Source organism: Narcine bancroftii, chromosome 9 (assembly GCF_036971445.1).
Source record: "Narcine bancroftii isolate sNarBan1 chromosome 9, sNarBan1.hap1, whole genome shotgun sequence".
Taxonomy (NCBI): Eukaryota; Metazoa; Chordata; class Chondrichthyes; order Torpediniformes; family Narcinidae; genus Narcine; species Narcine bancroftii.
The window spans coordinates 112,356,633-112,369,259 of record NC_091477.1 but is presented as its reverse complement, the minus strand read 5'-3'; the positions used below and the strand labels follow the sequence as shown (position 1 = coordinate 112,369,259).

General features: G+C 41.0%; 1 protein-coding gene across 2 annotated transcripts in view; it reads left to right on the top strand.

Moving 5' to 3' along the window:
* gk5 (glycerol kinase 5) overlaps positions 1-12,627 on the top strand; it is a 75,200-nt gene that overhangs the window by 36,864 nt on the left and 25,709 nt on the right. For both annotated transcript variants that reach the window (XM_069897356.1, XM_069897357.1), the window contains exons 6-11: positions 3,047-3,122; positions 6,241-6,302; positions 7,651-7,724; positions 9,126-9,186; positions 10,288-10,414; positions 11,854-11,958. In XM_069897356.1, coding sequence (XP_069753457.1) covers positions 3,047-3,122; positions 6,241-6,302; positions 7,651-7,724; positions 9,126-9,186; positions 10,288-10,414; positions 11,854-11,958 — 505 coding nt within the window. The remainder of the gene's footprint in view (positions 1-3,046; positions 3,123-6,240; positions 6,303-7,650; positions 7,725-9,125; positions 9,187-10,287; positions 10,415-11,853; positions 11,959-12,627) is intronic.

The following is a 12,627-nucleotide window of genomic DNA, read 5'->3' as shown; positions in this document are numbered from 1 at the left end:
TACCTTACAAGTAGAAACACAAAACGCTGGAGAAACTGTTGATCAGTGTCCTTTATGTAGCAAAGGTAAAAAAGACATAACCGGCACATGTAGGTGCAAACCGCAATGCATGTAGGTTTCTCTGCTTGTCGGAATTTGTGAATGGGTGTGTATCTCTGCTGCCAGAAAATGTTACTACTGCTGAGTTGCGTGCAAAGGAATCCTGTGAGAGTGGAACAAAATCATTCATTCAAGCAATTTTCTTTCCCCACTGGAATCTTGAAATGACCTCTTTTATAACCATTGAATGATCAAGCTTCCAAAAATATAAAACTGTGATTTGAGACAATCAAAAAATCTTCATGCAAATCATCGAGGGCATTTAAGGATTTGCCTCTGGGGTGGAGGATTTTTACACATGTTTACACGTTTCCTAACATTATATGGGCATGACTGGGAAGGCATTTATTTTCCATCCTTGATCATATCTTCACCACAGAGTAGTTTTATTGGCCAAAACCCAACTGGCGGAAGTTCACACCTTGACGAAGGGCTCAGGCCTGGTTCCTGTTCCTCTGGAATCAGTGTGACCATGAGTTTCTCCAGCACATTTGTGTATTGCACTCGACCCCAGCATCTGCAGTTTTGTTTAACTGGCTAACGTTTTCCATCTGTGAGGAACACTAGTGAACCAGATGGACTTCTATAATCTTCCATTTGTTTTATTGCGATCATGATGTTGAGCTTTCATTGTTGAATTTAAATTCGCGGTTGCCCTGTAGGATTTAAACTTGAATCCCTGGATTCACCTGGACAATAGACAAGGAGTTATTATTCCACTGTTCCCCAAATAAGTCCAGATGTACAGAGATGTATAACCAACATTTCGGGCCTGAGCCCTTCGTCAAGGTACGAGCTAAAAGCAGCCAGATGCCTGAATAAAATGGTAGGGAAGCAGGGGCGGGGAGGAGCATGAGCCAACAGCCAGAAGGCAAAAGGTGGACATGGTCAGGAGAGCTGGAGATGCCTTTGTGATGTCCTGGCTCATTCTTTCAGTTTCACCCACTCCCCTTCTCATCACACCTGCTCAGAGCATCACAGGAGTACAACACCCGCTCTTTCATCTCTCTCTCTCCAGGATCCTAAACTCTCCCAGATGAAGCTTGCATATTACTTCCCGTTTAGCAGTCAGGGTTCACAGTCTGCTGTCCTCGCAGGGATGAAATCGATTGCAAGTTATGTGATCAACGCCACCCTGAATATCCAGTGGTCCTTTTACTCTAATTGTCCATCCCTGCCCCTCTGTTTTTAGTCTCTGGTCTGCTGCAGCAAAGCCTAGTATCTGAGGAACAGCCTCTCCTTGCACTTTTTAGCTCTTGGGTGTGGCAAGATGGTGTAGAACAAAGACGTGGGATCGGTTTCTCCCTCGCAGGACTAATTAATGCCCGAATTGTAAAGACTATTTAAAAGTTTAAAAAGTCTATTAGACAAAGTATTAAGTGTTGGGGTTGCAAAAAATGAAGAAAGGAACAGGTCGGAAGCAAAAGAAAGTTATTAAAGTTGTGGGAAAAAGTGAAAAATCTGGGCCTACCGAACAAAAAGACCACCAGGATCAATTAAGTATGGAACCCAAATCCCAGAGGACATCTCCAGAGGAACTTGGAAGAAGATCGACCTCTCCGAGGATCCAGTCGACGAAAGATGGCGCCGACGTCAGTCAGGATGTCCGCAGGCGCAATGTGGTTAGCCTGGCCAGGGGTGGCGAGTCAAGCGGGGATGCGCTGGGGTACGGGCGGAATAGCGCTGCCGGCAGCGTCCTGACGTGCGCTGACGTGCCAGCGAGTGCATGTTATCACGCAACGGGCCCTATGGGTGTGTGCCCGACGTTGCATTTCCACGAAGTGTTGGACCAGTTCCATGATGCGGGGGGGACCTGCTCCATGTCAGGCTGAGGAGGTCGGCCCGACGTGGACTGGGGTCCAGACCACAGCAGGGTGGCCAGAGAGGATGTTTTAAAACCAGAAGATGAAGACCAAGTTGAATATTTGGATGAAGAGGACCAGGAATTGTTGCTGATGGCAGCTGAAGCAATGGAAGGTAGGCCCAGAACTACAAAGGAGGCTTCTCCTTTTAAATCTGTCACTTCATCTACACTTTGGGTTCGAGCCATTGGCCACAGCAGCCAATGTTTGAAGAGTTAACAAACCAGAATGAAAATATTATGACCTATATAAACACTGGCTTTCATAATATTGATGAACAATTTGTTGAAGTGAAAGGCAAAATATCTGATGTGTGTGGAGAAATCGCTGCTATGAAAGGGGATCTTAATAAATGTTTGCTTGCAGTGGTCGAACTCCCATTTTAAAAAGTTGTCAAACCTGCTGTGCTTACATACCTCCCTCTATACGGGTGCTGTGCATTCCAGTGTGTTTTTATATGTTCCATTTCAGGTTTCCACCTCTGCAGTGTTTTGTTCCCACAGTATTTTGTATCTTACAGTTTGAATGTTGTCCTTTTTATTTTTCTCTTATTTCCTCTTTCATTTTCGTTAATCTCCTAGTTAAAACCGCTGACAGATTACGCAGGATTAATAAGTCTTTGCCACCCTCTTGCAGCTATTACTGCCATCACATATCATTCTACCTCTCCTTGTCACCTGATCATACATATTCTGGTTTGTACTCTCCACCCTGCCCCTTCTCTACAATTAAAAATTTGGGTGCTCTCAGTTTTGATTAAAATCTATTGGCCTGAAAAATTGTCCTCTTTCTGGTTACATTTGCACTGCCTGAACTGCAGACTATTTATGGCATTCATTGTTCATTTAACTTTATCATTTAACTTTCAATTCCTATCATTTGTTTTGCATCCAATGTTTTTATGGGATTATGCAACCTAGTTGAGGATCTCTTGTATTAATCCATTGTGGTTTGGGATCATTTTGGTGAAATGCATTTTGACATGATGCGGGCCTGTTGAGTTTATTTATCAATGCAGGACCAATGGTTCTTTTCCTGAGGCTCTGATATTTCTAAATAATTCTACTGAAGATGTTTCCTTGCAGGTTCAAAAGGCTGTAGCTGAAGACAACTGCTACTTTGGCACTATTGACACATGGTTGCTGTACAAACTGACAAAAGGTAAGGCTGGCCTTGAAGACTAAATGTTGGGTTCATCAAAAGAACTTTGAAGCCTTAATTCAAAACTTTAATGGATTAAAGCTAATTGTTCTAAATTATGAATTGAAAGCATTTTGTTGCTCTGCACAGAAGCAACACCTTTAATTGAGCTTCACGTGTCTTGGAAAAGTGTTTGCCTGTGTTGAAGCCTTCTGATTGGCTCATTTCTCTAAGCTTAATGAACCAAAAACTTAAAAACTAAGTGCTTACAATACTTCATTATAGTAAAGCAACAACAATATTTTATCTAACTCTTTAGAAATTCTAGTGCTTCGACATCTGATACACTGGGGTTCCAATTTCTATGATCTCTACAACTGAGATGGAAATGTTATTGTCATACAGTGTAACATCTTTCAATAAAAAGCAAGCTCAAAGAGTGTTGAGGTATTAATAGAAATAATATCTAATAATCCTCAAAACCTGCTGGTCCAGTACCATCAAAGACTTGAATGTCTCAGATTATTAGTTTTACAGTATTTGCCAGAGCTCCAAAGATTATTTAGAGAAGGCTGGGCAGTGGAGCTGTTGTAATGGTTCGTGTAGATCCCACAGGTTAAGAACAAGACCAAGGTCGAGGTACAAAACACATATTTACTTTGGGGATGCAGATGGAGCAACAGGGTCAAAATGCTAAATGAACCTAAACATACACACACAATACACTTCAGATAACGAGAGAGAAACCGACAAAAACTGGGGAAATGATTCATATACATACAATCATCAGTCAGAATCAAGGTGATACTACGTGCTCCCACCCCTTGACTGGTATAGACACGGCTCTAACTACTTAACCTCTGGACTCGCCTCAACCCAGTGTGAAAGGTGATACTCGCGAGCCATGAGGGGGTCTAAAAGAGACCGAACAAAGGGGAACACGGTCCTTTATAGCCCTGCAGCAGGTATTTTGGGGGGGGCAATTACTCTGGGCAGGCTGGACCCCATTGGCTGCTGTGGCCAATGGCTCGAACCCAAGTGCAGGGGTCAGCTTAGATGATTCACCTGGGTGAAGGTCAGGGCTGACTGTCTGGACTCCAGCACCTAGTAATTTAAATGGGCCAATGACGAGGGGCACCTTGATGGCTTGGGGTGAATCTGACTTTGATTGGCATGCGATGCCTCCTCAATAGGAGGGCAGCACCGCCACCATACGGTGGCCACAACCTCTCCATTACGATTATCTAATAATCCTCAAAACCTGCTGGTCTAGCACCATCAAAGACTTGAATGTCTCAGTTTATTAGTTTTACTGTATTTGCTAGATTACCGGGAGAAGGCCAGGCAGTGGAGCTGAGTGGGAAAATAGATCAGCTCATGATAAAATGGCAGGAGAGTCTCGATGGGCTGAATGACCTATTTCTGCTCCTATGTCTTAATGGTGTAGCCAATAAAAGTCCCTTGGTAGAGAAAAGAATTCCACAAATGGAAGATGCTAGATGGCCCAGCATTTCAATGTGTCTGTGAATGTCACATCCCGTCAGCCGTTCATTGAGAGAAGTTGTTAGACACGTCTGATTTTTCCGCTTGGCACCTTGAAGAGGCTGAATGGATTAAAAGACTGAACATGTAACAGAAAAACATTGTTGGAGCTGGTGACCAGTAACACTTTTGCACCATTCCTTTTTATTATTTCACCCAGATACTTAACTGGAGTATTATGCAGTTTTGGTCCTAATCAAAATGTATTTGAAGTATCTACCTTCCATTTTTAAACTATATTCTACATTTGTGGCCATCGAGGCTGGCTGTTAAAATTAAGATTTTTTTTATATGCCCCCGGTTAAAGTTTGATGTGAAGACCATCTGCAGATTCCAGACCAAGTTCCCCGATCTGTAGGTCATCGTTCCTTTATCTTTCCAAGTCAGAGTCCTGGAACTCCCCATCAAAATGTTTAAGCAGGTCGGCTGCATCATCTCAAGGGCAATTAGGTGTAAGTGCTTAAGCCACCATTGCCAGGTCCGATAAGGTGTACAGCCAAATCCTATCCAGTAGTCATTCACGTAACAACATTCTGATGTGACCGAATAGCGAATCGTGTATTTAATCTTTTTTTTAAACATCATGATGAGTGAATATGGTGAGGGTGATGGTTTGGCTAATATCTTGGAGTTTCTTTAGATATGATATTTGGAATGTTTAATCATCAAAGCATAATGTTAAACTGTATAACCAAGTTAAAATACAAATTGGATAGACTCGTGATTGTACAATACAATGCTGTGGTCAGAACACAGCATGAACACTATATCCAGTTGTGATTGTTGAGAAGTACACGAGGCCTTTAATTTTGGAGATAATTGGCTGCCTTGTGTAGAGATAAAACGTAAATGCCACGAGAGAGCTGCTACTTCATAGTTCCAAAGAGCTCTTGTTCAAATTGGCCTCAGGTGCAGTCCATGAGAAGTTTACACATTCTTTTTGTGATTGATGGGATTTCTGCCATGAGCTCTGGCTTCCTCCCTCATTCGAATGACCTGCTGGTCTGGTATTTGGTTGGTGTTTATTATTCCTTTTTGTGTGGGTTAACAACCCAAAATAAATCTGATTTGTTGTTAGGGAGAGAGAAAATTAAGTTGCAGGGGTAAGCAAAATAAGGAAAGAGGGAAGCGAACCATTGATTATTCACTGCTGGGAACCAATTTGGACCAGATGAGCTGGAAAGGCCTCTGTTGTCATAGGTGCTTGAATTGCCATGGCAAAGAAGACTATGGTAAACGGACTAGTCCAGTAGATGGGTCATTGATGGACATCATGAACATGGTGGGCTTGTATGTTTTTAAGCAAGCAATGAGAACTGCAGCCTAGAAAAATAGCAAATGAGAATTGAACTCAAGATGGTATTAAAGGTAGGAATGGGAAAGCTTCATCTAGAACGGAAATCTAGTCAAACACTGCTTCAGAGTGTTCCCAGCTGGAATAAGAAAAGTAATGAATGCAAATATTCTGGGAACAAAAAGAGAATTGAAAACAGAAATGTATGAATGAAGATCATCTCCTAATTACCTTTGTTTAGGCTTGAGTATTTCACTTATCTGTATTTGCTTTCCGTTAACTGGGTTGTCTTTTTAAATGTAGGTGCTGTATTTGCGACAGACTACTCGAATGCAAGCACAACAGCAATGTTTGATCCATATCAGGTATTTTAATTCTGAATTTAAAATCCTGGTTATCTAAGATTTTATTTTGGATATGATTAGGATTTTTCAACAATATGGTACACTTAAAAAATGTCGTAAATGTTGTTACAAGCCCAGAGAATCCCAAAACCCAGCAGCAATAGATACTCACCAAGACACATGGTTATGAAAACAAAAGTTGCTTTTAATTATCTTTAAACATGAAAACAGAATCACACTTTTACTTAACTAACCTAACTTCTAATTCTCAGCGCACATGTATGTAATGTGTAAGTTAAGTTCTTTGGTTCACAGTTTAATCTCACTTCTCATTCCTCCAAGTTCACTGGTTGTAGGCAATTCTTGTACTGTGCACAGAATTTAACATGTATAAAGTTCACCAGGTTTTGGTGCTTGAAAGGTAAATGGTTACTGCTCAGGAAGGTTCTTGTTGGTTTTGAGAGAGAGATGTGTTGTTCCAGACATCCACAACTGAAGTACTTCCACTTCAGTGTCTTGCTGACAAAACTTCATCCTTCAGGGTTCTCTAGATGATAACCTCTTTCTTTCAGGTCACCACAGAGTTCCTTTTTGTTTCCCTTATTCCAAGTGAAGCATTAGACAGCCAGTCCTCTCCACTTGCATGAACCACAGAGCTTTGACCAGGCCGTCTTCCAAAATGGGGCTTTCCACAAGCTTGTCAGGTTGTCCTGTTCCAGTCCCAGCTGCTATTACTGGCTGTATCATTGTCAAAGTGATCTGTGTGTGTGTGCCTCTCTCTCTCTCAATTGCTGCTTTCAGGTGCCTAGGGGGAAGCACTTAGAATTGGACAATATACCTCCCTGAGGTGGGTTGAGTAAGGGCTCCTTGGGGATGGGTTTTCCGCTTTTAGGTGACCTCCCAACAGCCACATTCGGGTATTTTAGGCAGCTTTACATTCAGGTATTCTGGCCACCTGAAAGCGGCTACTGAGAGAAAAAGCATGTTTGACTCTCTCTGTTTGCAAAACCACATGACCCTCTTAGAACAGCAAGCTCTCTTCCAGATAGCAGCAGCTCTGACATGCTCTTTCATCTGTTGCCTTTTGTAAACAACAATCCCATTAGTGAAGTCTCTTGAGCAGTCTCTAAAGCTTTTTCAAAGGTGTTGAGGCCCCGACATGTCTAGCATTAGCAGAACTCCAGTATTTTAAATAAGATCTGATTTAAAGTGTTCGTATGTAACCTACTCTAACAAACCTTTCCCAATTTATCTCCCAAAAACATATCTATATACTCTGTCACAATATGACATGTATAAAAGTCTTTATTTTAAATAAAGCCCAATTTGTAGCATCAAGTTAGCTGTGATTCATGTTTTATCATTTCAGTTGTGCTGGAGTGGATTAATTTCAAATTTTCTCTCTTTGCCTGTGTCTATTCTCCCTCCGGTGAAGGATACCAGGTAAGAATCTTGATTGGTTTCTGTATCATGTTCTTTGCCCTCTACAGTACAGTAAAAATGGTTGTGGACACAAGATAAACCTCAGACACTGGAATCTGGAGCAGCAAACAATCTGCTGGAGGACCTCAACAGATCGAGCAGCATCAGTAGAAGAAAAGGATTGTCAGCGTTTCAGGCTGCAGCCCTTCATCAAGTCTTCAAATCTTGAAGAAAGGTTGGGTCTAAAACATTGACAATTCTCTTTCTCCCACTGATGCTGCTCGATCTGTTGAGATCCTCCAGCAGATTGTACTTGCTGCAGTATAAACAGTTGCTTACCATGGAATGAATGATGGAAACAGGTCTGAAACTTGGACCTTTGGACAATGCCTTCCAGGAATCTGTGACCAAAGAATGAAAGATCTCCTGAATCATGATTCACCAAGTAATAAGGATCAAAGTGTAATTATGGCGATTCTAAATACTGTGACGTGCCACTTAAGAACTTCGGATGTGTCTCGTTAAGTTTTATTGAATTTTCCTTGTTGGATTTGTAAATGAGAATGTATGAAGCTAGAATTCCTTTTTAAAATAGATCATAATCAGGCACATTTATTATTGAGCAATGAGGTATTTGACCTTGGCATTCTGATGTGTGTGAAAATGTTTTATTTTACCATTTTTATGAAGAAAAAGTAGGTAGTTTAGGGAAATTATGTATGAGGTTGATCTTTAGGCCACACTGTTCTGCATTGTGAATTGCATAAACTAAACAGTACACCTTTAGAATGTCTTTTAGGATTAATTTTATATTCTGACATTTGGTCTCTTCTCAATATTGATATCCTGAGACTATTTGCTTGCATCCCCCATGTTGTAAATTTGTTTAGTTATGACACTTTGAACTCGTAATTAAAATATTGTAAGGTCCTCTCTTGGAATGATTCAGAAGCTGATTTACAGTAGGAACTTAGTCTGACATGATCCCCAGTTGCTATTCTGATTATTAAAGTCTGCTGATACCACCATGCTTTTGATTTTTGCACGTTGCTCGAAGGTCAGCATGTTGCTGTAACTCTTGCTTTTTGAAGATGTAGAGAATATCCCCAGTTACATATTTGTGTCCTCTTTGTTTATGAACTTGCAATCAATTCATTTTGGCCTTGTCTGCTCAAGGACAGACCATCTTTCCAACATTTTTCTTCTGATCACCCCACCTTTTTACTCCATCGAACCTTGTAACCATTCGCTTTCTCACCACTTTTTGCCCACTTTCTGTTACTGCCTCAACATCCATTTCCCACATTGGCATCATTTTTAATCAATGAAAATTATGCTACTTCGATGAAAAGGCTCCCCACAGTTTGACATTCAAACATTTGCATAATGTAATTCAGTGACTTAATGTACTTTTGCTTTTAGTAACAATTTTGGTGAAACCGATCGAAGTATATTTGGCACACCTATTCCAATAATGGCCTTGGTGAGTACTGATGTATATTTAATAGTCAAACAATTTCCTTATTGGCTATGGTGTCCTAGCATATTTTCTAATTATCAAAAAAATAATATTCTGATTGCTTGGATCGATAATTATGTATTCAAATCAATATAACTGCCCTATTACAGATTCTATGTAGTTATTACAATCAACCTCAAGTTAACAAATTTATTCAATATATTGCATTGTAACTTTTTAAATTGTTTAAAAATATCAGTGAGAAACGTTGACTCCTTTAGTTTCCACGTTATGGTAATCTGATAATTTGTAGAGATTTTTAAATTGTTTAAAAATATCAGTGAGAAACGTTGACTCCTTTAGTTTCCACGTTATGGTAATCTGATAATTTGTAGAGATTCTGTTGTTCAGTTTTTTTTCTTGACTGTGATACTCTTGTCTATTTTGAGTACTGCCATGTCCATGTCACTGAATGCCTTCAGAAGTTACTTTCTGAGCTTCCAGACACCCCCGCACCTCCCTCCATCTACCCATTATCCCTTTCCCCATCTGGTTCCAGCCTCTTTTGCATCTCTGGTTTAATGTCGATCCTTCAGTCCTGAAGGAACCTGTTGCCTCCACAGACGATGCTTGGCCCAGCATTCTGCTTCTAGTCTGAACCACCAGCTTATTTTGTATCTTTTCTGACACATTGAATGGGAGGGTGAGGAGGTGATTGGTTGATGAGAAAAAAATCAGAAATTACCCTGGAAACAAATTCTATCCTTGTGGTTCTTGTAAATGGAATGGAAATGAATGATTTCTGCAGAGTGAAGATTGGGAACTGTGACATCGAAACTTGATCTTTGGTCGCCATGCAAATTGATGAAGTGATGGCTCCCAATCAAACATGGCTCCATTTGAATGGCGTAGTTTAGTTTAATGGAACTGTATGTGCAGATGCAAGCAAACGGGCATCTGATTATTTGCGAGCATTTAGTGGAGAAAACCAAACTTTAATTTCTTCCATGTGCCGTAGTGTACATCAAGGAAGATAAGAGCATTGCGAAAAACTGAAGGTGTAGTTGCAGAAAGCAGATGTAGCATAAGAGTAGGCATGTTAAATATTGTTTTGTCCCTTTCCAGGCAGCAGATCAACAAGCAGGCATGTTTGGGGAATGCTGCTTTGAACCAGGAGATGTGAAGCTCACTATGGGAACGGGCACTTTCATGTCCATCAATACTGGAACCAAACCTCATACTTCTGTAACAGGTACATTAAACGTTCTTCATTGCTACTGCAGACTAGAAGATCTTCATTAAAAGTTGTGCAACAGTTGCATGGAGAGATCCATACATAGTCTGAAGTCCAGTCCATGTCAATATTCTCAGTAGTCTGGGGTATCTTGGACTGCACACGTGCAAGAATCTATCACCTCATAGATGCTCCATGCACAGAACATGTCATTTCCTAAGGAGCAAAATAGGCAAGCTGCTGGAGAAATTCAGCAGGTCGAGTGGCTTCGGTTGGAATCCTGCAACTGTTGAAACATCAACAGTGCTTATTCTCCCACTGATGCTGTTCAACCCATTAACTTTTTTTTGCTCCAGATTCCAGCATCTGCAGTCTCTCATGTGCCTTCAACCCTGGTACAAGCGATTATTCTGCAAGATTCAAGTCAAATGGAATGGTTAGTCCAGAGATTATTTTGTACAATAAAACTCCCAGTACCTGGCACGTATGGGGATTAGTAGATGCTGGATAAGTGAATTCTCTGGTTGCCTGAGATTGCATGTTGTGCAATTGGTGAACTAATGGTGAGGCGTGCTGATTTTAAACTTCCATGTTTTTTTACCTATTTACTTTGAGTGATGGATTATTTTTGGCGGGAGGGTGGGGGCGGGGCACCAGTTCCTGGAGACCTGCTGGTTATTTGAATTCCGGATAACAGGTGTTTTACTGTATTTGTTTTGATGACAATGCCTTCTGTAGCTTCCTAGGCATTTTCCTTTCCTCTTAACTTTTGGTACTCTCTGCATAATGGTTGACAGAGCTCTCAGCCACATGTTCCATTCACCATATCTTTTCTCTCATCCTGAATGGTTCCGCACCTTCACCGTCAGAGGATCATCCCTTTGTAGTTTGCGCGATCGTAAATGGGATGTCATCTCCAGGTGCATTTCCTCCTCCCCTTTCTTTCCAACATTTCAAGAACAGTTCTATTCATAACATTCTAAAATATCCAGGATCGGAATTGACCTGTTGGATGCTTTGATTATTCTGTTTTCCGCAATTGAAGTAGGGGTGGCACAGGTAGCGTAGGGGGTCTGCATGGTTAATCTGCGTGGCTAGTGTGGCGGTTAGCGCACCGTGAATACAACGCTAGCGGCAAATACATTTGCACTCTTCCTCCTTCAAACTCCCGGGCTGAATTTGAAACTCAGACCTACGACTGAGAAAAGTGGGATGTGAGTGGAAAGAAAAAAGGTTGAGAACCACAGATCTAGCAAGTCTTTAATCCTGAATGATCATATCCAATGGTTGCCTTCACTCAAACAGTTAGCCGCTATGATTAGACATTCAGCAGACCTCAAGAATTCTTCTTGAGATTTCTCACAAATGGTTCTGAGAACTTGGGGTTGGTGACAATCTTCGTTCAACATGGAGCACCAGATTACTGATGGGCTGAAGCTCTACTTTTATCATTGCAGGAATTTATCCATTGGTTGGCTGGAAAATTGGATCTGAAGTAACTTACGTTGCAGAAGGAAGTGCTGCTGATACGGGTAAAGTGATCCAATGGGCACAACAGTTAGGTAAGGACCTGCATGGCTGCGACGTATGGGTTTTTCTCTATGGAGTGCAAAGAGGATGTTTTCTTTAAATTTGATATGTTCTCATTGTGATAGTTTTTAATATTTGAAATTGGCTGTTTAACCAATATGTATTGGATCATAGTTATTTTAAAATAAGATTATTCTTTTTGCTTCGATTTCAATTGTTTGGTTTTGTGGATTTTTTCATCCAAGATGAGGTACAGAATGTGCATGCAAGGAAATGTAGCTTTTTCCATTCGTAATTTCCCAGATTTTTCAACCAACGTTAGATTCATATTAGCTTTTGTAATATTTACCAAAAATGGGAGCCTTCTCCACAGCCGCAACATTTGAATTATGTTTTATGTATAATCAGGTTTGTACGTGTGACATTTTATTTCTGCACCAGTTCCTCTGGATAGCAATGTCATTGATAATTGGTATAAACAAATCCGTGACACCCAAATTGAACGACAACCCCCGGTACATTTTGAACAGTGGGAGGAAACCCACGCAGACACAGGGAGAATGCACAATCTCTTCACAGACAGCAGGGGATTCAAATTCCGATCGTTATGGCTGAACTCGTGTTGAGCGAACCACCCTGCCAACCGTCCTGCCCTGCTATGCTAACCAGGCCAATTTCTTTTGCCACAAAATGCAAATGCA